The 27,926-nt window shown below is 38.3% G+C and overlaps 1 protein-coding gene across 2 annotated transcripts in view; it reads left to right on the top strand.

Moving 5' to 3' along the window:
* Positions 1-27,926, top strand: part of SLC39A9 (solute carrier family 39 member 9) — a 47,587-nt gene that overhangs the window by 13,540 nt on the left and 6,121 nt on the right. For both annotated transcript variants that reach the window (XM_082647837.1, XM_082647836.1), the window contains exons 2-5: positions 7,395-7,503; positions 21,397-21,591; positions 26,193-26,261; positions 27,362-27,447. In XM_082647837.1, coding sequence (XP_082503963.1) covers positions 7,395-7,503; positions 21,397-21,591; positions 26,193-26,261; positions 27,362-27,447 — 459 coding nt within the window. The remainder of the gene's footprint in view (positions 1-7,394; positions 7,504-21,396; positions 21,592-26,192; positions 26,262-27,361; positions 27,448-27,926) is intronic.

Genomic DNA, 27,926 nt, shown 5'->3' with positions numbered 1-27,926 from the left:
GAGGCCCGCGTACCGCAAAAAAAAAAAAAAAAAAAAAAAAAAAAGTTTCTGCCTTCATAGAACTTAAAGTTTTGGGGTAAGGAGTTCCAGGAACAAACATAAGTTTGTTCAATTTAGTTAACTTAGTTAAACATAGGAAGTTTAACTTCATTTGGTAAATTAAATGTGCTTTAATTTCAAAATAGACTGAAAACATAATACAGTAATTTTAGCTCACACTGCCTTTCCTCAGAGGAAATATTACAAAGCTAGATGATTTACTCAAGTTTACCTCAATGATCTCTTTTTTACAGATTCTCAAATTCTTTTTTTTCTGACTTTTTTTTATGGTATTGTAATACAGATCTCATGCTTACACTGTTGTAGGCCAGGGTTTTCCAGGCTTTTGGATTTCACAGGTCAGTAATATATTTGAAATTCAGGAGAATTGGTAAAGGATTGCCTGCTTTAATTTTGCAAGTAAGGACACTAAAAAACAAAAACTATTGTCACCATCATTTCTTAAAAGAAAGGACATTTTAACATAAAAGAGTATGTAGGACATAATCTTAGAATAAAGAATAGTCCTCTACATTGAAGAAATAAAATGTTATGAAAAGCTCATTACATTGTCCTTATTTCTCATTTTGCCACAGACCTTTAGAAAATGTCAACAGAGAACAATTATAACTAATTGTAATTTTGGTTTTCCTCTCAATGTTGCTAAGGGATTTTTCTGACACACTATTTAAAGAGGTTGTGTGATTGGATTTTGTCTTTTTTTTTAGAGGTAAATTTTATGTAATGGGTTTATGTCTCGTGCCATATGAAGGACATTGTCTTGGAATGCACAGGGCAGCAGAGTATGATGTCAAATCTAATCATGCCTCTACACTAACTAGCCTAGCTGTGTGATCTTGGGCAAATCATCCCTCATTTTTGGCTTTTGATTCTCCATCTTCATAGAGCGAGGATCATTTCTTAAATTTCTTCCAGTTCTTAAACTTGGATTCCATGTTGATAACTTCGGTAGCTAGTATCACACTTTCAAAAGTATGTGTCTAAAGATTAATAAAAATTTTTACTGTCTTTCTAAAAATTTGGACCAGGCTCCCGTTCACATTCCTTCAGCTGAGAGCATTTAATTGTTCATACATGATTAACAAAGAAGTGTAATTTCATGACTATGTACTTTAAAGATTTACCATAATTTTTTTGTAATGATATTAGCTGCACATGGAGATTTGACTGTTTTCTAGCTTGGGCCTTTGGGAAATTCTTATAAAATCTGTTGTGATAGATAATGTTCAGAAATCTGGTCCATGTAAATACGTGAATGCAATTATAAGTAATTTCATCTTAGAAACAATGTCTAAAAATATTAGATTATTTTAAATTACTTAAAATTTAAAAGACAGCATTTTAGGAGAATTATTTTTTACTTTCTTTACAGATTTGAAGCTTTTGTGTTTTTTGTAGTGTCCATAGTTATCCTGGATGGCATGTATCCCTCAGTTTTCTTAAATGGTACTATTTCAGCACCTTAATTTTGTGGTATGCAAGCCTCAAAAGCCTTCTGCTCCTGCTTGTAAAACTTGTCTCAATCTAGTGCTTCATGTGGCTCCAGTGTAGAATATAATGAAGCACCTGGTAAGTGCCTTGTGAGTTTGTGGATTGATCCACAATTGTAAGCCCCGCTGGTTTCTGCATGCAGTTATTTACATAAAATTCTGGTGAATGATTTTTAAGGACTATCTGAATGACAAATTAGATTAAGAAAAAAAGAATTTTTTTTTCGGCCGCACCACGTAACTTGCAGGATCTCAGTTCCCCAACCAGGGATTGAACCCAGGCCATGGCAGTGAAAGCCCAGAATCCTAACCACTAGGCCACCAGGGAATTCCCCAAGAAAACATTTTGAAAGTGGTTTTTGGTATTCTCCATAGACCTCTGACCTTGGTTTCGAAAAACTGCCATGAAGACGCCTTGTTAAAATTGAATAGTTCTGAAATGAATCCTTTCAGAGGCCCTGGCTGAGTAAATTACTCTCCAGATAATTTTATAGAGTAAAAGGTACAAATCTTAATACAGTTTGCTGAAATGTGACAAATGTTTATAAATGTAACTCACATCCCAATCAAGATTTAGAACACTTCCATCATCCTAAAAAAATAACCTGGTGCCATTTTCCAGTTAGTCTTTTCTGCCACTGTGTAACCCTCCTGCCAGAAGCAGCCGCTGTTCTGATTTCTGTTGCCATAGATAGTTTGGCCTGCTTTTAAACTTCATGTAAATGGACTCAGTACATGCTCTCTTTGTGTAAGGCCTTTCAAACATTGGGGTGATGTTTTTGAGATTCACGTTGCTGTATGAAGCAGTCATTTTTTCCTTTTTGTTACTGATTAGTATTCCATTGTGTAAGTGTACCACAGTTTGTTTATCCATTCTGCTATTGCTGTACATCTGATTCAGATTCTGGCTATTATGGATAAAGCTTCTATGAGCATTCTTATACAAATTTTGGTGGGGACATATGCTTTCATTTCTCTTGGTAAATACCCCAAAGTGGAATTGCTGGTTTAACCTTATAGGAGATGACCAGTTTTCCAAAGTGGTTGTACCATTTTATGCTCTCACCAACAATGTATGAGAGTTCCAGTTGCTCTATATCCTTGCCATCATTTAGTGTTCTCAGTCTTTTTAATTTTAGCCATTTTAGTGGGTGTGAAGAGGTATCTTAATGTAGTTTAAACTTGCACTTTCATGATGCTTAAATGATGTTGAGCACCTTTTCATGGGCTTTCTGGCCATTCATATATCTTTTGTGAAGTATCTGTTCAGTGTTTTACCCGTTTTTATTTTTTAACTTTAATTTTGTCTCTTATTGAGTTGTATTCATTCTTTATATTTCAAATACAAGTGCTTTGTCAGTGTCTTAGGTTGGGTTCCCCAGAAAACAGACTCTGAGAAGATTTGCATGCAGGAAGTTTATTGGGGAGTGCTCTTGGGAGTAACACCTGTGAAAGAATGAGCAGGATTAAGCAGATGGAGAAGTTGAACTGTCATTCAGTTGCCCCAGAGGCCTCAGATCAACCCACAGAAGGCTCTGAAGCTGGATGCCCCTTCTGAGATATTCTGAATTGAGACAAGGAGATGAGGCTTTGTACCTCCCTCCACATAGCACCAAGTGGGCTAGTCACTGGATGTGGACTGCCCTGGGAGAGGGACTATAACTTGAGGCTAGCCAGTTCCTTTGACCCAAGGGCAGTATCGCAGAGGGACTCAGCTGCAAGCCATCAGCAGGCAACAGCCCCAGCAGCTGGGGGAATAGGTGTCTCCAACCTGAAGGGGGCTGATGTGGGCAGCGTTACACAGATATATGTATTTCCATTACGGATGTAGGTACTGCGGGTATTCTCTTCCAGTATGCAGCTTGCCTAATTCATTTTCTTAATGGATCAGCAAACATTTAAAATTCTGATATTGAATTTTTTCTCTTAAAATGGTTTGTGTTTTTTGTGTCCCTGCTGAGAAATCTTTGCCAACCCCGTGATTGCCAAGATATTCTACATTTTCTTCTAACAGCTTTTGCGTTTTAGGTTTTATATTTAGGTGTATAACCCATCAAGAATTAACTTTTGTGTATGATGTGAGTGTCTTAGGTTGGGTTCCCCAGAAAACAGACTCTGAGAAGATTTGCATGCAGGAAGTTTATTGGGGAGTGCTCTTGGGAGTAACACCTGTAACTGGGTTATAGGTGTAACTTGGGTTACTGGTAACCCAAGTAATTCTTGAGGGCAATTAGCTCTTTCTCTTTTCGGTACATACATCCCTTTCCTCTCTTCTCATCTTCCCTTAATTTGCAAATCTGGGGTATCTTTCATTTCCATTTCCCAGAGTAGAGCATAGTCAAAATGCTGACAGGACAATTTTCTTTCCTAGTAATTTATTCATCAGTTTGCATTGTGGAGTTCTGAAACCGAGACCTTCAGATGAAATGGTATGCTCAGTCCAGTTCAGTTTTACCCTCATTTTTGTCCTTCCTTAGCAGTAAAACTTGACATTCATGATTTTTTTTAAACAAAGGTGACTTTTATGAATTGTTTAGAGAGAATGATGAAAAGACTAATTACCATGCCACCTTCTACACAGAATAGAGCTGTTTTTCCATCTTGTGTTCTCCATGCTCTGACAGTTTGTCTCAAATGAATGCTGTGATTAGCAGTACTTCAGTGAGTTTAGTAACTTGGAAAAGACAAAGACTCTTAGAATAGCTCAGTATTGAGCATTAAAATAGTAACGCCAGTTGTCTGGTGTCATTTTTCCAAAACGCTTTGGCCACTTTCTCCTATTGACTCCTCTATCTTCACAAGACATGTAGAAATATTATTTTACAGAAGAAAAGTTGAGGGACTTCCCCAGTGGCACAGTGGTTAGGAATCCACCTGTCAATGCAGAGGACACGGGTTCAAGCCCTGGTCCAGGGAGATCCCACATGCCAAGGAGTAGCTAAGCCTGTGCGCCACAACTACTAAGCCTGCGCTCTAGAGCCAGTGAGCCACAACTACTGAGCCCACGTGCCACAACTACTGAAGCCTGCACGCCTAGAGCCCGTGATCCCCAACAGGAGAAGCCACCGCAATGAGAAGCCCGCGCACCGCAACAAAGAGTAGTTCCTGCTCACTGCAACTAGAGAAAGCCTGCGCACAGCAATGAAGACCCAACGCAGCCGAAAAATTAATTGATTAATTAATTAATCAAAAAATAAGAAGAGTTGAGGTGCTAACTTGTTAACTAATTTGAACATGGAGTCAGTTCTGCCTCCCAAGCCAGTGCCCCAACCACTGGATGCATTCAGAACACTCTCAGTTTATAAGTAGTTAATGGCTGTCCTGAATGTATGAAGGGGTGACCTGGCCTAGGTGCTAAGGGGATTTCCCTCTTGCTATAGGGCAAGTATTAGCTGGTGCTGACACTGCAAATGTAGTTCCGCCATTTTCAATAGATACACAATAGGTATAGATCCCTTCTTTGTTCCCAAACAAGGAGTGGGTAATGTTTCCACCAGCCTTTCAGCTAAAAACCCATTTTCCTATAGAGGCAGTACTTGTACATATATATTCCCACAGCTTCACAGTTGCAAGTTCAGTAGTATATCAGAACTAATACAACCATTGTTATTTTTGCTAACCTCATAAAAGAAACTAAAACAGAAAAGTTAAGTACATGATATACTATTAAATTGTTAAAACTTTGTCCTAAGCAACATAAATGCCCTCTTGTGGGTTTTTTTATTTTTATTTTATTTTTGGCTGCGTTGGGTCTTCGTTGCTGTGCACGGGCTTTCTCTAGTTGTGGCGAGCAGGGAGTATTCTTCCTTGTGGTGTGCGGACTTCTCATTGCGTGTCTTCTCTTGTTGCGGAGCCCAGGCTCTAGGTGCACGGGTCTCAGTAGTTGTGGCTCACGGGCTTAGTTGCTCCATGGCATGTGGGATCTTCCCGGACCAGGGCTAAAACCTGTGTCCCCTGCATTGGCAGGCGGATTCCTAACCACTGCGCCACCAGGGAAGTCCACCTTCCTGTAGTTTTAAAGATCATTTTTCATACCGCTAAGACTTCAGGAAGCCATATAGGGTACATCACTGCTTCAAGAAATTTTGAAACTTAATCTTTTATATCTTGTATGTCAGGATACTGTCTCTTAAAGAAACCTGAGTGAAAAGAAAATACTGGGATTAAGTGGATTAAAACCATAGATCATTTATGGCATTGATTGTGATGATGGTTTCACAGATGTATACTTATTTCCAAACACATAAAGTTGTATGCAGTAAATATCTATAGCTCTAGTATGTCAATCTTAGTCAAGTGTTTTTTAAAAAGCTATAGGACATGTAAGCATCAAACTGAATATGGGGACTTCACTGGTGGTGCAGTGGTTAACAATCCGCCTGCCAATGCAGGGGACACGGGTTCGATCCCTCGTCTGGGAAGATCCCACATGCCGCGGAGCAGCTAAGCCCATGCACCACAACTACTGAGCCTGTGCTCTAGAGCCCGCGAGCCACAACTACTGAGCCTGTGTGCCACAACTACTGAAGCCCGTGCGCCTAGAGCCCATGCTCTGCAACAAGAGAAGCCACTGCAGTGAGAAGCGTGTGCACCGCAACGAAGAGTAGCCCTCACTCGGTGCAAATAGAGAAAGCCCGTGTGCAGCAACGAAGACCCAACGCAGCCAAAAATAAATAAATTTAAACTGAATACGTTTTTTCATTGTATGAGTAATAGATGTTCATTGCAGATAAATTAAAAATGTGTTGTAGGGACTTTCCTGGTGGCACAGTGGTTAAGAATCTGCCTGCCAATGCAGGGGACATGGGTTCGATCCCTGGTCCGGGAAGATCCCACATGCCACGGAGCAACTAAGCCCATGTGCCACAACTACTGAGCCTGCGCTCTAGAGCCCGCGAGCCACAACTACTGAGCCCGCGTGCTGCAACTACTGAAGCCCACACGCCTAGAGCCCATGCTCTGCAACAAGAGAAGCCACCGCAATGAGAAGCCCGCACACTGCAACAAAGAGTAGCCCCCACTTGCTGCAACTAGAGAAAGCCTGCATGCAGCAACCAAGACCCAACACAGCAAAAAAATAATAATAATAATAAATAAATTTAAAAATAAAATTTAAAAAATGTGTTGTAAATTATATATCACACATTATGTTTATAATCTATAAAGTAAAAAATTTGTTAATATGTAATTTATACTTGTTCTACTTGTATGTATACCTTTTCAAAAGAATTACGAGATTATCAATGCATATTGTTGGCCACCAGCTTTTTCCTCATAACAGTACATCATGACTTTCTATATCCATGAATAGACCTGTATCATAATTTTTAATTACTGAGTCTTGTGCTACTGTGATGAAGTATTAAAGTTTATTAGCTAGTCTCCTTTCGTGGACATTTAGGTTATTTTCAGGTTTGCATTCTTAATATGTGCAGTGGTCATCTTTGCATAGTTCTTTCTTTCTTAGGATAAATTTCTAGAAGTGAAATCGCTGGATCAAAGAATTCACATTTTTGAGGCTTTAAATCTAAATTGCCAAATTGGGGTCCAGGTAGGTTGCAGCAATTCACGTTTCTTCCAGTGTTAGACAAGTATGCTCATTTCTCCCTATTGTGGGTAGTAGACAAGTTTTCCCACATCATTGCCAATCTGGTAAACTTAAAAATGGCATCTCCTTGTTTTAATTGGCATTATTATTCATGAAGCTGACGCTTTTTCATGTTCAGTGGCCATTGTAGATTTTGGCCTCACAGATAAGCAGCTCACAATCTTCATTGCAGGTACTTCAGAAACTTTACCCCGTTCATTCATCAGTCTTTTCAACAGCTTATGTTTTCTTTCCAGGAGCGACTAAAGCTGGTGACTGTTTTGGGTGCTGGCCTTCTCTGTGGAACTGCCCTTGCTGTCATCGTGCCTGAAGGAGTACATGCACTTTATGAAGATTTTCTTGAGGGTGAGAAAGAGAGACAGGCCTTTGAGATACGTTATTGATGTGGAGGGCTGAAAGGAGAAGCTTAGTGGTATTTTTTTCTGAACACAGTTCAGGTTCGCCATAGAATATATGCCAAAACATCTTTTGACGTCTTTGACAATAAACACATCAATAGCAGTTTGTGATTGAATGCCTCAATCCATGAATACCACTTAAGATTTATTTGCAATAATGCATGAATTCTGGGCTTTATAAGTATGACAGTCATTTTTTAATGTCCGTGCAAAAACTTCCAAGATCCTACATGATAATGATTGTATTTTTAGTGTTGTTTTTTTTTTTTTTTTTTGCGGTACGCGGGCCTCTCACTGTTGTGGCTTCTCCCGTTGTGGAGCACAGGCTCCAGACGTGCAGGCTCAGTGGCCATGGCTCACGGGCCCAAGCCGCTCCGCGGTATGTGGGATCTTCCCGGACCGGGGCATGACCCCGTGTCCCCTGCATCGGCAGGCGGACTCTCAACCACTGCGCCACCAGGGAAGCCCCTTTTAGTGTTTTTTAATTGAAAAAAATATATAGATAAACACATTTGGATTAAAGGACCCTTTATAGTAAGCTTTGTAGTGAGGACCTCTGTAGTAAAGGATAACTAAAAAATTAAAGAGACCTTTCCTGACAAGCAGAGAACAGTATAGCTATATAAGAGAAAATGCTGAGCAGTGTCAGCTTGGTTCACTCATCTGTTAAATGATTTGGTCCTTCACACCAGCTAGAAGGCATACTTGATTCAAATTTGTGATTCAGCAAAATCAGATTCCTACTTGTCATGAAACTTCACAGATACCTGTGAAGGACTGAAACCACAAATGTTAAATTGGTGAACTGAATCTTCAAATGCCAAGAGTCTGTTGGACTTTAAGAATAGTATAAAGAGGTAAACACCTTCCAAATTTCTTACTAGTTATAGTATAATAAGTAGTCTTTCAGGTCTCAGTAGAGGAGAAGAACTGTGTCTTTTATCCAGATTGATGATGCTCTTATGCCTAGGGTATGAATATGGGCATAATGGTAAAGTGTGAGGATTGTGGAGATTTTATTGCAAAATAGGACAGAAGCTGAGGATTGGTCAGCCTTAGGGGAAAAAAATAATAAATCAGGAGCCTTAGAGCAGTGGTTTTCACCCTTTTCTGATCATATATTCTATTGGGAAAAAAGATACACACGTGCTATTGTACTGATTTACTCTATACATTATAAAACACACTCCTTAAATAGAAAATTTTGGAATATGAGGTTTAAAGTCCTTTCATATTCTAGTGGATCATCTTGAATTTTTCTGCATGTGATCATTACTATCCTGATATCCTAGGAAACATTCAGACTATGATTAAATAGACAATTAAAATTTGTTTTGCTCGTCTTTGTGCTAAGAATTGTGGGTGGCAGTTATTTCCTAAACTTGCCTGATAATAAAAGTTCCTTGAGGGAGGGGTGCATTTTAAAAATGTAGTTTCCTGGCCCCCAACCTAGACTACTGAATCAGAATTTCCAGGGAAGGGACCTGGGAATGTCTAATTTTAACAAGTTGTCAAATGATTTTTTTTTTTTTTTTTTTTTTTTTTTGCGGTACGCGGGCCTCTCACTGTTGTGGCCTCTCCCGTTGCAGAGCACAGGCTCCGGACGCGCAGGCTCAGCGGCTATGGCTTACGGGCCCAGCCACTCTGCAGCATGTGGGATCTTCCCGGACCGGGGCAGGAACCCATGTCCCCTGCATCGGCAGGCGGACTCTCACTGCGCCACCAGGGAAGCCCCAAATGATTCTTAATAGACAAGTTTGGGAAACACTGGGGTAGAGGAAAGAACTGCTTCAGGTTTAGTTTTTGTTTGTTTGTTTTTCAATAACAGTTTATGACATAATTTACATACCATATTTCAGGTATAGTTTTAAAGTTAAATGTAGCTACTATGTGTTGGGTTGCTTTCCTTTATTTTAATAGTTTTCCTGGTTTTGTTCTAAAATAATTTTGTGGATTCATTTGAAAATGTATGTGCTGTATAAACCTGTTTTTTCAAAAATAAGCGTTCTGGTCTCTTTAACCTTTTCACCATAGATTATTCTCCTGCCCTAAGCCATCATTAAAAAATCTTTTAAGGGACTTCCCTGGCGGTCCAGTGGTTAAGACTCCGTGCTTTCACTGCAGGGCGTGTGGGTTCTATCCCTGGTCGGGGAACTAAGATCCCACAAGCCACCGAGCCTTGCCAAAAACAAGAAAAAAAAACTTTAAAAATTATTTTCCCTGGTGGCGCAGTGGTTGAGAGTCCTCCTGCTGATGCAGGGGACATGGGTTCGTGCCCCGGTCTGGGAAGATCCCACATGCCGCGGAGCGGCTGGGCCCATGAGCCGTGGCCACTGAGCCTGCACGTCCGGAGCCTGTGCTCCGCAACGGGAAGGGCCACAACAGTGAGAGGCCTGCGTACCAAAAAAAAAAAAAAAAAAAAAATGTATTTTCATTTATATATTTTACATTCACTCTTTTTGGCATGAATGACTGCATTTTGCCAAATGCATAAAGTCAAAACGCAGAACAGTCCCATCACCTTCATCCCCTTTTGTAGTCAAACCTTTCCCCCAACCTTGGGCAACCTCTGATCTCTTCACTCTCTCTATAGTTTTGCCTTTTCTGAATGTCATATACATGTAATCTTGTAGCCTTTGGGTCTGACTTCTTTCAGTTAGCATAATGAGGTTGAGAGTCATCATGTTGTTCTGTGCATCAGTGGTTTGTACCTTTTTATTTCTGAGTAGTATGCCATTGTTTGGATGAACCATTGTTTGGATGAACCATAGTTTGTTTATTCCTTCACCAGTTGAAAGACATGGGTTTTTTCCAGTGTTGGTGATTATCAGTAAAGTCACTATAAGCATTTGTGTACAGGTCTTTGTGCGAACATGAATTTTTATTTCTTTTGACAGGTGGAATTGCTGGGTTATATGGTAAGTGTGTGTTTACCTTCATAAGAAATTGCCAAACTTGTTTCCAAAGTGCCTGTACCATTTTGTGTTCCCCTCAGTAATGTGTGAGAGTTCCAGTTGATTCCCTTCCCAACACTTGATGTTGTCTATTTTGTTTTAGTTTTTTATTTTAGTCACTCTAATAGGTGGGTAGTGGTATCTCAATGTGGTTTTGATTTGCAATTTCCTAATAGCAAATGACGTTGAACATCTTTTCATTAGTCACTCTATTAGGTGGATAGTGGTATCTCAATGTGGTTTTAATTTGCAGTTTCCTAATGGCAAATGACGTTGAACATCTTTTCATGTGCTTGATTGCCATTGCTGTATCTTCTTTGATGGCATCCAATCATTTGTCCATATTTTAAATTGAGTTTTCTTATTATTGAATTTGGAGAGTTCTTCATGTATTCTGGATACAAGTCCTTTACTGAGATATGTGATTTGCGAATATTTTCTCCTAGTCTGTGGCTTCATTCTCTTAACAGTATCTTTCACAGAGTAGTTTTTAATTTTGATGAAGTGAATTTATCAGTTCTTTCTTTCATGAATTGTGCTTTTGGTGTCATATTTTAAAAGCTTTTGCTAAACCCAAGTTCACAAAGATTTTCTCTTTTGTTTTCCTCTAGAAGTTTTATAATTTTAGGTTTTATACTTAGGTCTATGATCCATCTTGAGTTAATTTTGAACACAATGTAAAGGTTCATTTTTTTAAAAATAAATTTATTTATATTTTTTATTTTTGGCTGCATTGGGTCTTTGTTGCTGCACGTGGGCTTTCTCTAGTTGCGTGAGCGGGGGCTACTCTGTTGCGGTGCACGGGCTTCTCATTGCGGTGGCTTCTCTTATTGAGGAGCATGGGCTCTAGGTGCACGGGCTTCAGCAGTTGTGGCTCATGAACTCTAGAGCGCACAGGCTCAGTAGTTGTGGCACACAGGCTTAGTTGCTCTGCAGCATGTGGGATCTTCCTGGGCCAGGGCTCGAACCCGTGTCCCCTGCATTGGCAGGCAGATTCTTAACTACTGCACCACCAGGGAAGTCCTTCATTTTTTGCATATGGATGGATGTCCAATAGTTCCAACACCGTTTGTTGAAAAGACTATCTCTATTGAATTGTCTTTGCACCTTTGTCAAAAATCAATTGACCATGTTTGTGTTGGTCTATTTCTGGATTCTCTGTTCTGTTCCATTGATCTATTTGTCTGTCCTTTGCCAATACTACATTTGTCTTCTTGATGACTATATCTTTATAGCAGATTTTGAAATTAGATTGTGAAGTCCTTCTAACTTTGTTCTTATTTTTCAAAATTGTTTTGGTTAAACTAGTTCCTTTGCCTTTCTATAAAAATTTAGAGTCAGCTTGTCAGTATCTACAAAAAAAATCATGCTGGGATCCTGATTGATATCGAATTGAATCTATAGATTAATTTGGGGAGAGTTGACATTTTGAGAATATTGTGCCTTCCAATCCATGAACACAATATATCTCTCCATTTATTTAGGTCTTCTTTGATTTCTTTCATCAGTATTGTAGTTTTTAGCATACAGATCTGCAAATAGTTTGTTAGATTTATACCTAAATATTTCATATTGTTGTGCAATTGTAAATGTTACTTTAAAAATGTCAGTTTCCGATATTCTAGTATTTAGAAATTTGATAAGCTCCATGTAGCTTGAGCTGCTGTCAGGGCAAAGTGGCAGGAGAAAAGAGAGAACAGAATAACCTGTTTTCCCCCCATACTCTTCAGACCACTGGGGCCCTTTTCCTAGATACTGTGGCCAGAAAGATGGTGTATTTCTTGGGTTTTTAACTGCTGTTGGTACTGCCATGAAGTTCTGCAGCTGGGGCTGCCTTCAAGGCAGGGCTGGGAAAGAAAAGAGAGGGAGAGTAAAAGGAAAAAAAAGGGGAGGGCTTCCCTCCGCACCAACACCTCTCAGCAGTCCCTCTTCCTGGTCCTCTGCTAGAAGGACAGGGTTTCTTTTGAAGTTTTTGCTGCCCTCTCTCCTCTTGCTATTGTTTACTCTTAATAGTCTTCAGGTAGTTGTATTTTGTGTGTTTTGTCCAGAGTTTTTGTCATAATCAATGTGTGATTGAGACTATAGTGGGTTTACTCCACCTTGGCCAGCACCAGAAGTCCCCATCATTCTTTTTATTTTTTTTTTAATTTATTTAATTTATTTATTTTTGTCTGCATTGGGTCTTCTTTGCCGCGTGCGGGCTTTCTCCAGTTGTGGTGAGCGAGGGCTACTCTTGGTTACGGCGCACAGGCCTCCCATTACGGTGGCCTCTCTCCTTGCGGAGCACGGGCTCTAGGCGTGCGGGCTTCAGTAGTTGTGGCACATGGGCTCAGTCGCTCCACGGCATGTGGGATCTTCCCGCAGCAGGGCTCGAACCCATGTCCCCTGCATTGGCAGGCGGACTCCTAACCACTGCGCCACCAGGGAAGCCCTCCCATCATTCTTTTTAAAAAGTAAAATGTTAATATTCCACTTTATTAAATTTTGAGGTAGCTCGACCATGATGTTAGTTTTAAACTAAGCTATCTCCAAATTTTCCTCATCTCTCTCTATACTGATAAGTCACATCACTTTAGTTTCTGCTACTTTCTCTTTTTCTCCCTCCACCCTTTTCCACTCTTTCTTTATTGTACATCAAACCAACTTTTCTCCAAACTTTGAAAAAGGAGTTTATTTACATGTAACTACAGGCTATGATTTAGTTCTTCTGTGAACCTTATAATTATGATAATTAACGTATTTTTTCAGAGCTCAGTGTACCATGTTAACTAAGTGCTCTGACACTTTAATAAGCATTATTAAATACGAATTAATGTAAAAAGGAACCTCTCACATACTCTTCTGTGTTTATAGCTCTAAACTCACTGGCCTTAGATGATTATTAGCGTTCATGTGAGAAAACCATCTTTCTATAGAAACAGAAGGTTTTTTTTTTTTTTTTGCGGTACGCAGGCCTCTCACTGTTGTGGCCTCCCCTGTTGCGGAGCACAGGCTCAGCGGCCATGGCTCACGGGCCCAAGCCCGTGGGATCTTCCCAGACTGGGGCACGAACCCGTGTCCCCTGCATCGGCAGGCGGACTCTCAACCACTGCACCACCAGGGAAGCGCTAGAAACAGAAGTTTTGAGAACATAGTTTATTGAGTACTGCAGTCCTTGTTTACTGTGGAGCTAATGTTTGAAACCACCATAATTCTTTGGAACATGAGAATTGATATGTTTAGGAAGGCAGACTCTTGGTCAAAGACCTAAATATAAATGTGATGTGCTCATAACTGGATGATCATTGAAACTGTTGTGGTCAGAAATAGTTCAGTATAGATTATCCCACTTATTTCTCCAAGAATGCCGTGTGTCAGGTTCTTTAGAGAGATACAGTTATCATTTTATGGCTTTCTCTGTCATTTTGCTCTGCATTTAAAGTAGAGGGTTAAATCTGCTATTATATTTAATTAACTTTTATCCTATCATTCATTAATAAAAATGGAGCTCTTTAAGGCTCTTGTTATACTTTACTTTCAGGATTCTGAAACATGGATGATCCTGGACTAATACAACCTATCTCATCTACCTCTTATTCTGTCTGCTAAAATGTCTCGTCTCTGCTTTTTCCCTGCCCCTTCCTCTCCCTTCACCCCCAGCATTGTTTTATTGTTCAGTATTGTATCTGACCAGATAATCAGGCCAACTATTTCATATAAGATGTTTAAAAATAAATCTCCCAAATTAATTCCATCTAATGTGCAACTGTGTTCCTAAACATTCAGTGAGCACTTAACCACATACCAGGTATTGTGTGAATATATTGCCTGATCATCACAGCAACCCTCTGAGGTGGATACTATTTTGTAGATGAGGCTTTTGAGCCACAAAGAGGTTAAATAATTTGCCCAAGGAACTCAGCCAGTAAGCATCAGGACCAGGATTTGAAACACAGCCTGTCTTACTTGGAAGACTACACTTTTTTTTTTTTCTTAACATCTTTATTGGAGTATAATTGCTTTACAATGATGTGTTAGTTTCTGTGAAGCCTACACTTTTAATGACACTCTGCTACATGGTGGACTTTGTAAGGAATTTCACATTACCAAAACACTATTTATCTGCTAAAGAAATCTGTTTCCTACCTTGTAATGAGATTCTTGTCTTTCAGAAACACGGTAGTATTTTGATAAAAGATTCACTAACATCCCTTTAAAATGTCAGCTTTATATATTTGACTATGGTCAGTTTTCTGTTTTACATCAGAAACAGAATGCATCATTATTAAGAGCTACACCACCCTATTACTGAAAACACGTCAAGTGTAAAGAACTGTCTGTCTTTGCCAGAAAAAATAAGTATATAGTAAAAATCTGTGAAGGTTATAAGGTGTGAGTAGAAGTTAAGAAATTTAAAACAACCAGTGAAGGCCAAAAATACAAAACTGAAAACTGGGGATCACCTCAAAAAAAACAACAAAAAAAACAAATTACCTGAAGGTTTGAATCTTAGAATGCTTTGTTCTTTGTACATGTTAATCTGAAGAAGAAGTTCCAACGAATCTGTTCAAAGGGTAAATTGATTCTATTATATTAAATTTAACGTATGTGTCTGTGTCATAGAAAGGCTACATACTATACTGATGGAACTTACTGGAAGGACTCCTATATGAATATCTAGGGAAAGAATTAAGCCCATAATGATTTGCTGAACACTCTGTTAGTGGCACGAGAAATATATGTCTGATGAGCAATATCCAATGATAATACTGGGTTTATATACTCTGCAGTGGGGAATGTGATGTGGAACATGTCTCAGCATGTGAATTACCAACCAGTGCCCTGAGTAAAACAGACACAACGATAACAACCTGAAAGTTCTTTTGAGAATGAGTAACACATGTCCACAACGTAATGTATTTTAATTAAATAGCTTGGTTTTTAAAAAAATTTTATTTTATTGAAGTATAGTTGATTTACAATGTGATGTTAATTTCTGCTGTGCGGCAGAGTGATTCAGTTATACATATATATACATTCTTTTTCATATTCTTTTCCATTATAGTTTATTATAGGATATTGAATATAGTTCCCTGTGCTATACAGGAGGACCTTGTTGTTTATCCATTCTATTTATAGTAGTTTGCATCTGCTAATCCCAAACTCCCAATCCATCCCTTGCCCACCCCCCTCCACCTTGGCAACCACAAATCTGTTCTCTATGTCTGTGAGTCTGTTTCTGTTTCGTAGATAAGTTCATTTGTGTCATATTGTAGATTCCACATGTAAGTGATATCATATGGTATTTGTCTTTCTCTTTCTGACTCACTTCACTTAGTATGATACTCTCTAGGTCATCCATGTTGCTACAAATGGCATTATTTCATTCTTTTTATGGCTGAGTAGTATTCCATTGTATATATACACTACATCTTCTTTATCCATTCATCTGTTGATGGACATGTAGGTTGTTTCCATGTCTTGGCTACTGTAAATAGTAAATAGCTGGGTTTTGAGATCTCAGTTTTTGCTAGGTTGAGTTTCATGTCCTAGAGTAGAAGGAAGGATGGATGTGTTAATACTGAATATCTGGATCCCATTACTAATCTGTTTATGTACTAATAAGATCATGGGATTATCACTCACTTTGAAAAGTTTTTTTTGTTTTGTTTTGGCTAATGCTTGCAAATAAAACCAATAATGCCTACCATTCATTGTATATAATCCAGTAAATATTTCATGTTTTTATATAAAGTTAAATTCCACTTAAGTATAAGTATTCAGGTCTTTTATGGAAAGCTTCAATCAACAGCACACTTATTTCAAGCCATATATATATGTATGTGAACACGTATATATATATATATATAAAATAATGTTGCTGACATTTTGCTTATTTGCCACAATTTTACATAAAATTAGGTGTTAACGCCTTCAAAATGGGAACATCAGGAAATTATGTACTTGTATCAGTGAATGCTCAAAAAATGTTGGAACTCTTTCTTTAATTTACCTCCAGAGTATGCAGCACACTTAGATGAGAATCATCAGTGGCAGCAGAATTTTCCTTGAAAGTAGTTTAGGTTTAGAGAAATGTACAGCTTATTCAATGCCAATCTGTTTGATAAGATAGGTGACCTGTTTATTCAATATTATTTTAGATCAAAAGCTGGTGATACTAGAAAATATGACAGTTTTATTGTGATTCATAAACGTGACTCTGAATGCTGTACCAAGAGTTCCAAAATTATTTAGATAAAGAAAGCATTGTTAGGATAAGATATAGAAGGATCTTATACTCATTTAAATTTAAAAATTCTGATATAGTTATACCTTATGAAGGGAAATAATTTCAGCCACCCTTTGAAAGTTGTAATTAGGCTTGACATTTAGTTTCAGAACTATGGACACCTGAAAATTAATTATCTTTAAAAATTATTATGCAACTGTTCACAAATAATAGTATGACTAACACCCTTTAATAAGGTGTTAACCCACCTTTGTACCTAAGCTCGCTTTAGCATGACCTTTCACCTAATTTAGCATGTACATCTGTTACCTATTAAGTCTGGATTTATAAAGAAGCATGTGCATAATTACCTTAAAACATACAACTAAAAGGTTGTATTTTATTTCCATTTAAAAAAATCTTTTTGCTTAGGAAGTAATTAATTGCATAACTTTTGAGATGAAATGCCACATAAAAAAAATATAGAAGTGAAGGCCATTTTTTTGCCTTCAACATCAATTTGTTGAGTATCTACTCAATTTATGGCCTTATATTGATTGTTATCCGTTCATAGATACACAATATAGCCCTGCCTTCAAGAATTCACAGCTGATGGAAAATGAATAAATTAACAGTCAGTGACAGCAGGGGTTGGCAAACTTTTTCTGTAAAGGGCCAGATAGTAAATATTTTAGGCTTTGTGGGCCATATGGTTTCTGTTGCAGTTACTCAACTCTGCTGTCATAGCATGAAAGCAACCACAGACAGTCCATGAACAAATGAGCATGGCTGTGTTCCAGTGCAAATTTTATTTACAGAGCTAGGCATGAGCCTCTGTCCTGCAGTTTGCTGCTGTCTGAATTATGTTATAGTCATATAAAATCTATGGTAGACACGTACTACTACTCTGTGTGTACATGACTAGAGGAGGACACAGAAAATCTCAAGGAGGAAGGGACTTATGAGCTGAGTTTTGAAAGACAAGGTGTTATCCAGGAGAAGCAGCATGGAAGGCCCATGGATTCATTAACTCCTGCAGAGTCTAAGCAGAGGCAGAGACAGGAGCCCGTTTTGTTAAATATTTAGTGGGTACCTTATGAAAAGATAATCATTCAAATCCTTTCCAGTAGCATCTTTCTAAATAGTGTTGAAAATTGTAGTTAGCAAAATTCTATGACTGACTTCACATGTGTAGTTTCCTTACATCTATAAATATGAAGAATTGGTTTTGTCTGTTAAAACAGAAGCATACCAGAAATTGCCTTGTCTTTAGAGAAAGTCAATTGTTTTACTTCGTTTATTTATTTTACATTCTTGAGGCCATGCTAAGCTATTCTCCCAGCACACAAAGACCTACTTGAAAAGTAGTGAGTTCTGCCATCTCAGTATTGGTCATCAGGGTACTGCATTTTGAGTTTATTAACTTTTTATTGAAATATTGCATACAAAAAAGTATACGTCATACATACAAGAAAGTACACATATTGGCAGTATATAGCTCAATGATTTTTCACAAACTGAACACCCTCCTTTTACCATGAGGCTACATTTTAATTGTCCAACACTACTGATCAAAATTCTTAGATTGCTTCTCTCATAAACTTAATTATTTTTCATCTCTGAGCTTTCAGTAAGTTCTCTAGCTTAAAATCCTTACTGCTAACAATAATTTTGCTTGCATGAAGGACAGGGTAGGCACATTCTGTCTGCCCACCTTTTCCTCCTAGACCTGTCTAGCGTTCAGTTCTCTTTAATTGATCACTGCAGCGTAGGCTTCTGATTTCCAGGAAATACCTTTTATTCCAAAACCATCCATTTCTTCCTCTGAAAGTCTCTCTTTACCTCCAGCAGTGCTTCCAAACTGAAGGTAGCAACTCTGGATCTTGAAATAAATTTAATAAGTTGGACTTGTGACTGGCATTTAAGAAGAGCACAAAGGAGGGACAAGACAGATGAAGAAATAGAATAGTGCGTTGTAACCATTGTAAGGATAAGTATTATTTTTTGCAAATTTTTATTTAGTTTTTCATCTATGTGTATGTTTACTAGATCATGATGTAAAATTTATTTTTTACTAGGGATCATGTCCTTAAAAGTTTAAAAAACATTGTCATAAGTCTCATGTCAGCAATTTCAAAAACTGCTTAACATTAGCACCATTAACATTAACTGCTGATACTCGTAGAACTTGTTTAAATTAATAAAATGGAAATTGGGGGGCTGGGGGAAGTTTTTTTCTGCCTGTCTCTTGGAGGAGCACTCCGTCTCATTTTAAGATGCCAGTGTAACTCAAACAGAGATGTTACAAGAAAAAATATTGCAGACAGATATCCCTCATGAATGTAGTTGGCACAGTGCTTTACCAAATATTAGCAAATTGAATACAGCAATATATAGACAGGATAATACATTTTGACCAATTGGAGTCTATCCTAGGAATGCAAATCAGGGGTTGGATTAATATCCAAAAACCATTTTAATTTATTATCTTAATCGAATAAAGTAGAAAAACCATTTGATCATCCTTAACAGGTACAGAAAAGCATAAACATTTGACAGAATTAAACTCCTAATTCTCAGCAAACTAGGAAAGAACTTCCTTACTGAGAAAGGGTATATTTGAAAAACCTACAGGTAAGATGCCTAACACTGGGAACAAAACATGGCTGTCTCCTCTCAACCACTTGTACTTAACATTGTACTTGGGGTCTTGGCCAGACGCAAGTCTGAAGTAAGGCCAGAAAAAGAAAGAAAAGGCGTAAAGATTGGCAAGAAGTAAAACTATCTGTTTGCAGATGACATGATCACCTATGTAAAAATGGTTAAAAATTTAAAGCCTCACAATATCAAATGTTGACAATGGAATGGAGCAACTAGTACTCTCAAACATTGCCGTTGGGTTTGTAAAATAGTACAGCCACTTCGGAGAACAGTTTGACAGTTCTTTTTTATAACGTTAAACATACATACACCTGTCAGTTCTGATCCTAGGTATTTACCCAAGGGAAAAGAAAATGTGTATCCACAGAAAGACTTGCACCTGAATGCTCATAGCAGCTTTATTTATAATGGACCAAAATTGGAAATTACCTAAATGGCTATCAACAGCTGAACGGATAAACAAGTTGTGATATGTCCATACAATGGAACACTACTCAACAAAAAAGAGGACCAAACTACATGCAAAGCTTAGATAAATCTCAAAATGTTATGCTGAACAAAAGAATCCTTATGCAAAAGAGGATATATTGCATAATTCCATTTATATGAAATCCTAGATCAGGGAAAACTCTGGGGACAAAAAGCTCTTCAGTGCCTGCTTGGGACCAAGAGTGACATATTGACTCCAGGGACGCACAAGACAACTTTTCTGATATTTTCAAGTACTGTTCCATATCTTGACCTTGGTGGTAGTTACTAGAGTTTTTACATTTGTGAGTTATACCTCAATAAAGTTGATTTAAAAAAAAAGAGAGAGATTTAGACATTTTAAAACAAGTAAATGCAATCACTATTAGGGAAAAAAAATCTTAAGATTAAAAAATTACTTTGGGAAGGTGAAAAAGTTTTAGAGATGGATGATGGTTGTAGAATGATGTGAGTGTACTTAAAGCCACAGAATTGTATGCTTAAAAATGGTTAAAATGGTAAGTAAATTTTATGTAATGTGTATTTTACCACATTTTTTAAAAGTTAAAAAAAAGGTGTGTAAATAAACAAAAAATCTTTCAAGAATTAGAAAAATACATGAGTTTTTATTATCTTAAGATGGTATGTGCTTTGTGCTTCTCAAAAATGACTTTTAAAGAATTAAGGCAGGCTCTAAAACATTGCAACAGACTTATGTAATTTCTTTGGTCAAAGATTAAAATGCTTAATCTAATTACAAGCAAGAAATGTGTTTAGTATGTTAGCCTGTATTTATGAAACACAGCAAAGATCAGGATTCTGGCCTTGAAGTGTTTATGTTTTGAGTGTCAAATACGTGAGTATAATAAACTAGCAGTATTACTTAGCCAGGTGTCATTTACTGTAATTCAGAGTATCCTGACAATCATATTTCTAGAACAGTCATCTTTCCAGAACAGTCATCTTTCCAGAACAGTCATCTTTCTAGAAGGAAATGTCTCTTTTAAACTGCTCTGCCCTTTTGGTTTCTAATTAGTGATTGTCCCCTGAGATTTTTAAAGCTAAAAGTGTTTTATACTCAGTTTGCCCTTTATTTGCAATTTTTATATCAACCTAAGTGTAAAACTAGATAAATTTGATTGTAATTATTTTCACTGTTACTGTTCTTCATTTGCCTATTTTCATCAAAATAAACCTTACTGTAGTTTCTGGTGAGATTGGTGTGAATTTCTCTAGCCCGAAAGGAAGATTTGGGGATGCTATCCCTTGGGAATATGACTGCTTTCTTGGTGATTTGCTTCCACTTCCTAGGTTTTGGGAATAATAGGCAGTTAAAAGCTCTGCATGCCAAAAGCAGAGGACCCTTGGGAATTTTTTTATCATGAACTTTAAGTTAAGGGAGTTTATGATTGGCTAGATTATAACACAGGAAGTGAATGTCTTTGCAGTAAAATCTGTAGAGCTTGAAATACAAAAGAATGGAAGCTTCTACATGAACATGTTTTGAGGGGGAAAACACATTTTCTCTTTATGGTTCATTCTGCTCTAGGGAAACACCACCAAGCGAGTCAAACACAGAATGTGATTGCGTCAGACAAAGCAGAAATACCGGTTGCCCATGAACATGAGCACAGCCATGACCACACACAGCTCCATGCCTACATCGGTGTTTCCCTCGTACTGGGCTTTGTTTTCATGTTGCTGGTGGACCAGATTGGCAGCTCCCATGTGCATTCTACTGATGGTAAGTAGCTCCAAGGTTTTCTGGGCAGTGCAAAACATTTGCATTTTAGGTGATCACCAATGATTGAATAATTCAGTATGTATCAGTGGCCTTATTTAGTGCTAAAACTTTCTCAGGTTCTGGTGAACACTTCATTCATTTGAGAAAGCTAGTGGGTTGTGACATGTGGCACAAGGGAGTGTTTATTATATTATTACCCTGGTTATTTTAAAGCTCATTTGATGGAGGTCTAGGGCAGAAGTTCTTAACCCTTTTTGTGCCATGGAGCCTTTCAGCAGTCAGCAGTCTAAAGCCTGTGGACTTTAGATCAAATCAAAATTCCACTGAGATGCCATTTCTCACCTGTCAGATAGGCAAAAATTCAAAACCTTGGCAGTATACTCTGTTGGCAAAGCTGTGAAGAAACAGGCACTCTCATCCATTGCTGTTGGTGTGCGTAGTGGTACAGCCCCTGTAGTGGAGAATTTACCCTTCAACCCCAAAATCGCACTTCTAGGAATCTGTTCTGATGAATCAGCTCCAATATGAAAATACATATGCACAAGACTAATCAGCGCAGCATTGTTTATCATTGTAAAAACCCTTCAATGTCCAGTCATGCAGATTGGTTGAGTGTAGTGTGGTGTGTCCATGTAATGGAGTTCTATGTAGCTGTGAAATAGAATAAGGAATCAGATCTCTGTGAACCAATATGGAGAGATTTCCAGGAAATACTGTTAAGCGGGAAAAAAAAAAGCAAAAATAAGTTATTGTACATCATATATTATGTTTTGTGTAAAAAAGAAGGGGAAACAAGTATACGTGTATATATTTGCCTATCTTTACAAAAAGGAAACATATGAAGGATCAGCTAGAAAACAAAGTTGATTACTTGTAGGAGTGAGGGCATGGGTGGGATAAGGTAGAAGGGTTTTGGGAGGGCATGACACTTCCCCGGGCATGCCTTTTTGATATAGTTTTAACTTTGGGAAATATGTTAATATTTTCCATATTCAAAATATAAAATGAAATCAGCAAAGGATGGGGGAGCTAACTGAAACAGATGAACTATACTTCAAATGAATAACACAGTTACACTGAAGGGGATGCAGAAAAAACTAATTCAAGTAACTTATGAATGTAGTATTTGACTATATACCTTTAGTGGTGAGTAGAGTTGGGAAAGAAGCGTAAACAGTACTGAACTCTTTTTAATAGGCTTTGCTTTTTGTAATGGTGTGGGCAAAACAGTTCTGAAACTAGTTTAGATACGTTACAAGATTGAGCAAATGAGTAAATGTGTCGCTGTTGGTGGAACCAGAGCCCTCACTGAGGAAGAAGGGACATGCAAATAGGGAATGAGGGAAAGCAAGAAAGAACCCCTACAGGGATGGGTTGGAATCGGAGCTCTTGGAATCATGATTTCTAAAACGTATATGTGTATGTGTGCATATACATGTGTGTCTGTGTATACATGTATGTATGTCTTAGTTCTGTGTGCAGAGAGGGCCAAGAAGTAAAGACACCCCACTAGCAATGAGCATATCAGGGCTCTTCAGAGAAATGGCTGATTCTAGGACAGGACAGGGTAAGGATAAAATGAGCTTGGAACATCTAGTGCTCAAAGAAGATGGAAACATGTCACAGGATATAGGAACCAGCTTGAAGGGGCTTCTCTTGGCCAGATCTCAGACAGTTTGTGCACCAAGATAATTAAGAACAGCAATAAAGCGTAAATCATTGAAAAAATGGGAATCAATGGGCACATCCACATGGGAGAAAGATAAAAGGAGAAGGGAGGGCATTTGGTTCCAGCAGAAGCTAAATGCCAGTTGGTAAATGTGCAAGCAGTTGGAGTTGGACAATCATCTTTGCAACCTTCATAGTAAAAATTGGCTCAGGCCAGAATCATCAATGAATGTTAAATCTAGGGGGTATATTTTGATTTGCTTATTAGTTACAAGGGAAAAAAAAGTAACTAAATGAAGAAATCGGACAATACCTTGATCAGATGATCAAAATTAATGTCACTGGTATTCTGCTTTCAGTGTGGGCAGAATGTTCCTACCAGACCAACCTCTGTACAGATAACTGTAAACTTTGGACAGAATTTTGGAAACCACTATCTGAAGACATTGGAGAGTGAGTGACCTAAAGGAGGCAAATTCTGGAAGGGAGTCTACACTTGGAACCTATTTTTACTACTTTTAGTTCCTGTTTTTACTGCTTTTAGCAGTCAGTGCCTATGGGGTAACTAACTGATAGAAGACAGTCTTTCTGGCCTAAGGAACTGGAGGACAGAGTTCAAGCTACCCAGCCCCTGGAAAGTGAGGGGAGAATCTTAGAAAGGAGAGAGACAGAGAAACTCAGCCCCAAATTCTATGTATAAACTGCCCAAGTCTCTGGCTAAGCCCTGAACCATGCTTTCTTGGGCAGACTCTAGACAGCTCAGCTAAATGTAAAAGAACTAAACTGAGATTTAGGCAGCTGCCCAGAAGACAGAGTTTGCAGTTTGAGCCAAATCCAGTTATGTAAAGCAAAGCAAAAAATCAACACTCTTTGGAGGAATATAATAGAATCCATAGTATCCACAAGATAACATTTACAATATCCAATATATAATCCAGAATTCACACCACCAGTGAGCAGCAGATGTTCATCCTGTGCCTCTAGATGTGATAGCCTGAGGAGCATCACCTATGTAGTATTCCATCCAAGAATGCATCATCTAAGAACACATCAGACAAATCCAAAAGGAAGGACCACTCTGTTATAAAACAAGAAAGGCGCAGGGAAGGAAATGTATTCTTCAGAGATATCAATGTCACAAAGTCAAAGGCAGAGAAAATGTCTCAGATTAAAGGAGACTAAAGAGATAAAACTAGGTGCAACATATGATCTTAGGCTGGATCCTTCCTGGAAAAGGAAAAATGCCCTGAAAGACATTCTTGGGCAATTGACAAATTAGAATATGCAAGAGAGAGTAGAAAAAAATATCAATGTTAAATTTACTGAAGTTGATAACTTTACTGTGATTATATAAGAAAATATCCTTTATCATCAGAAATACACACGGAAGTATCTAAGTATAAAGAGTTACAATGTATGCAATTTACTCTTAAATGGTACAGAAAAAAAGATATACACAAATATGTGTATTTGTGTAGTGTAGATAGAAAACAAGAGAGCATTAGCCCAAATGATAAAGCAAATGGGGCAAAATGTTGGACAATTAGTCATTCTGAGAAAAGGGTATATGATTGCTTTTTGAACTATTCTTGCAACTTTTTTTTTTTTAACTAACCAAGTCTTATTTTAGGAAATTGATTTTGGAGTAAAAGGTTTTACTCATGTGCTTTATTCCAAATAGCAAATGAGAAGCACCCTCTGTTGGATGGACTCTGACTCCAGCTACATTACATAGTTGTCCATAGTGGCCTTTATGACATTTTTCTTGCAATTCTTGTCAGTTTAAATTTAAAATGCATTTATAGGTGCATTAGTGTCCTGTAGCCCCATACAAAGAATTAAATGTAGTATGTGTTTATTTTTCCTCCTGCTTTGTCTCAGAGGTCACTGTTTTTGCTGGTTTCCATGTATCTGGTGACCTCACTTTACCTATTACCTGCAGGATTTTATGTATTATTATCAGTAAAAGTTAATTCGTTTATTAAATTTATTCTGAATCAGAGTCTTTTCCTATAGATTTATAGAAATTGTGTTTTAATTTTAAACCTAATTTTTTTTAAATTAATTAATTAATTTATTTTTGGGTGTGTTGGGTCTTTGTTTCTGTGCGAGGGCTTTCTCTAGCTGTGGCGAGCGGGGGCCACTCTTCATCGCGGTGCGCGGGCCTCTCACTGTCGCGGCCTCTCTTGTTGCGGAGCACAGGCTCCAGACGCGCAGGCTCAGTAGTTGTGGCTCACGGGCCCAGTTGCTCCGCAGCATGTAAGATCTTCCCAGACCAGGGCTCGATCCCGTGTCCCCTGCATTGGCAGGCAAATTCTCAACCACTGCGCCACCAGGGAAGCCCCCCTCTAATTTTTTTTAAGATGCTACTTATAATTAGACCACAAGACTGTGTAAAGAAAAGCCAAAACAAGCTTGTCACACAGTGTAATATGATCGTTCTTTCCAGTTTGGGGTGATATTGAAATATCTGTTGTCTCAGAGTGATTAGGGGCTTTAGCTTCCCTTCTTGCAGTGTTTTAATTAGAAGATAATTTTTTTTTTTTTTTTTTTTTTTGCGGTACGCGGGCCTCTCACTGTTGTGGCCTCTCCCGTTGCGGAGCACAGGCTCCAGACGCGCAGGCCCAGCGGCCATGGCTCACGGGCCCAGCCGCTTTCCTTGGAGAGGTGAAGCGTTAAGAGGTGTGAGGCTGTTTGGGGTGACATCTTGTCTGTTCAGGGAAGCCTGGGTCAAATGAAGAGTTTCCACCTGCCCACCTCTTCAGGACAGGGGAAACTTCCAAGTGTTTGAAGCAGAAGAAAAAGACAATAGTGAGGAGAATAATAATGTGCTACTTTAAGAGCTTTCGAAGACTTCTTCCACCCGCAGGCGAATGTTCTAATAGTTTCTGTTTCACGTTGCTTCATGGCTGACTTGCGTATTTTTACTTCAGATCCAGAAACAGCAAGGCCTAGCAATTCCAAAATCACCACCACGCTGGGTCTGGTCGTCCATGCTGCAGGTAGGGTCACATTGCAGTGGAACCCCTTTCTTTTCTGTCACACAGGGACCATCCACATGAAATACTCTGGGGCTGGCCTTTTGGGGAAAGGGTTGCTTAATGAAGGCCTCCAACAGAAGCATGAGCCCTGGAGTACTCAGTGTTGGGGTTGCAATAAGAATGGTTCTGTATTTCTTAATGGATGAAAATAATTTGTGGTACATGAAAAATACATGAAATTCAAATTTCAGTGTCCATAGTAAAGTTGTATTGGAACACAGCCATGGCCACTTGTTTACGTACTATCTGTGGCTGCTTTCACACAATGGTAGAGTTGAGTAGTTGCAAGAGACCAAATGACTCACGAAGGCTAAAATTCTTCCTATCTATCCCTTTGACAAGAAGTTTGCTGACCTCTACTGTAGGATCTCATCTGCATAAGAGCCTGCTCACTTTTGTACTCAGTAGCCCTGGTGCTGGGTATCTACCCAAGTGCCAGGTGAGGCAGAGGTAGGCTGTAGAGTGTCGAAGTCTCAGCATTGCTGACAGGGCATGCCTTAGAATCATAACCAAAACTAGTCCGAGTAGTAGGGCTCTGTAAATGACAAAAGCATGTGAAAGGTGACACACTGTTATCTGGACTTTCTAGTAAAACATGCTTTTCTAACAAAAAAATTCATCCATTTCAACCACTGTTTACTCATTACGTGTAAATCATCTATGCCAAGTCGCGGTGTCTTTATTTTGGTTTTTCATCTGCAAGATGCAGAGATGCTTCCTTTGGAATTCTTTGATATTTCTGTCATTACAGTTTGATTGATTAATCAGTAGATTTTTGAGCATCATACTTTTCCAACAACAGCAACAATAACTGACAAATTGAATATTGAATAGCACCTATGCTAAGCTCTTCACCTATGTTACCTCATGAAAACCCTAGGAATACATACTTTATTGAACCCATTGTAGAAATGAGAAGGCTAAGGTTCAGAAAGGTTAAGTAACCGTCCCAGAGTCCAGTCCAGCTCTATCTGACTCTAAAGCCCACCCAGTCACTCACCAACTATTATAGTTGTTATTTATAGTTATAGTGTTTTATGTTTCACTTTTTCCAAATTCAGCTGACGGTGTTGCTTTGGGAGCAGCAGCTTCTACTTCACAAACTAGTGTCCAGTTAATTGTGTTTGTGGCAATAATGCTACATAAGGTAAGCAGAATTTTGGTGTAAGATTTGGTATTGACTACATTTATAATTAAAAATTCTCTTTGGTCATTATGTTTTTCTGGAATGGAAAGTTTTTTTAGTTATTTTCGTAATTGCGGTTCATTTTAGAGAATTGAATAAATCTGTTCATAGCTGGGTCTTCTGCTACCATTTTCTTAACCTTATACTTGAAGGGGTTTTATTTTTTATGGTCATATACACAAACTGTTAAGTCCTCTACAGATTTCTACATTTCATAGTAATTTTTGTTCATAAATATTCTTCCTTTCTTTTTACTCTTTTCTTAACTATTACACAGACACACATACATGCACACACACACACAAATGGGATATTTTCTAGCTTAGAACATTAATTCATAAAAGTCAAAGCCCAGACTTACTAGTATGCCTGGTTTTCTTGTATGAGAATTCAGTCAAATGATATGTACTTCATAATGTAGAAGCAATCCAAACTTCCAG

The sequence above is a fragment of the Grampus griseus genome (genome assembly GCF_964374135.1).
Source record: "Grampus griseus genome assembly, chromosome: 2".
Lineage (NCBI taxonomy): Eukaryota > Metazoa > Chordata > Mammalia > Artiodactyla > Delphinidae > Grampus > Grampus griseus.
This window is presented reverse-complemented; position numbering and strand designations above follow the sequence as displayed.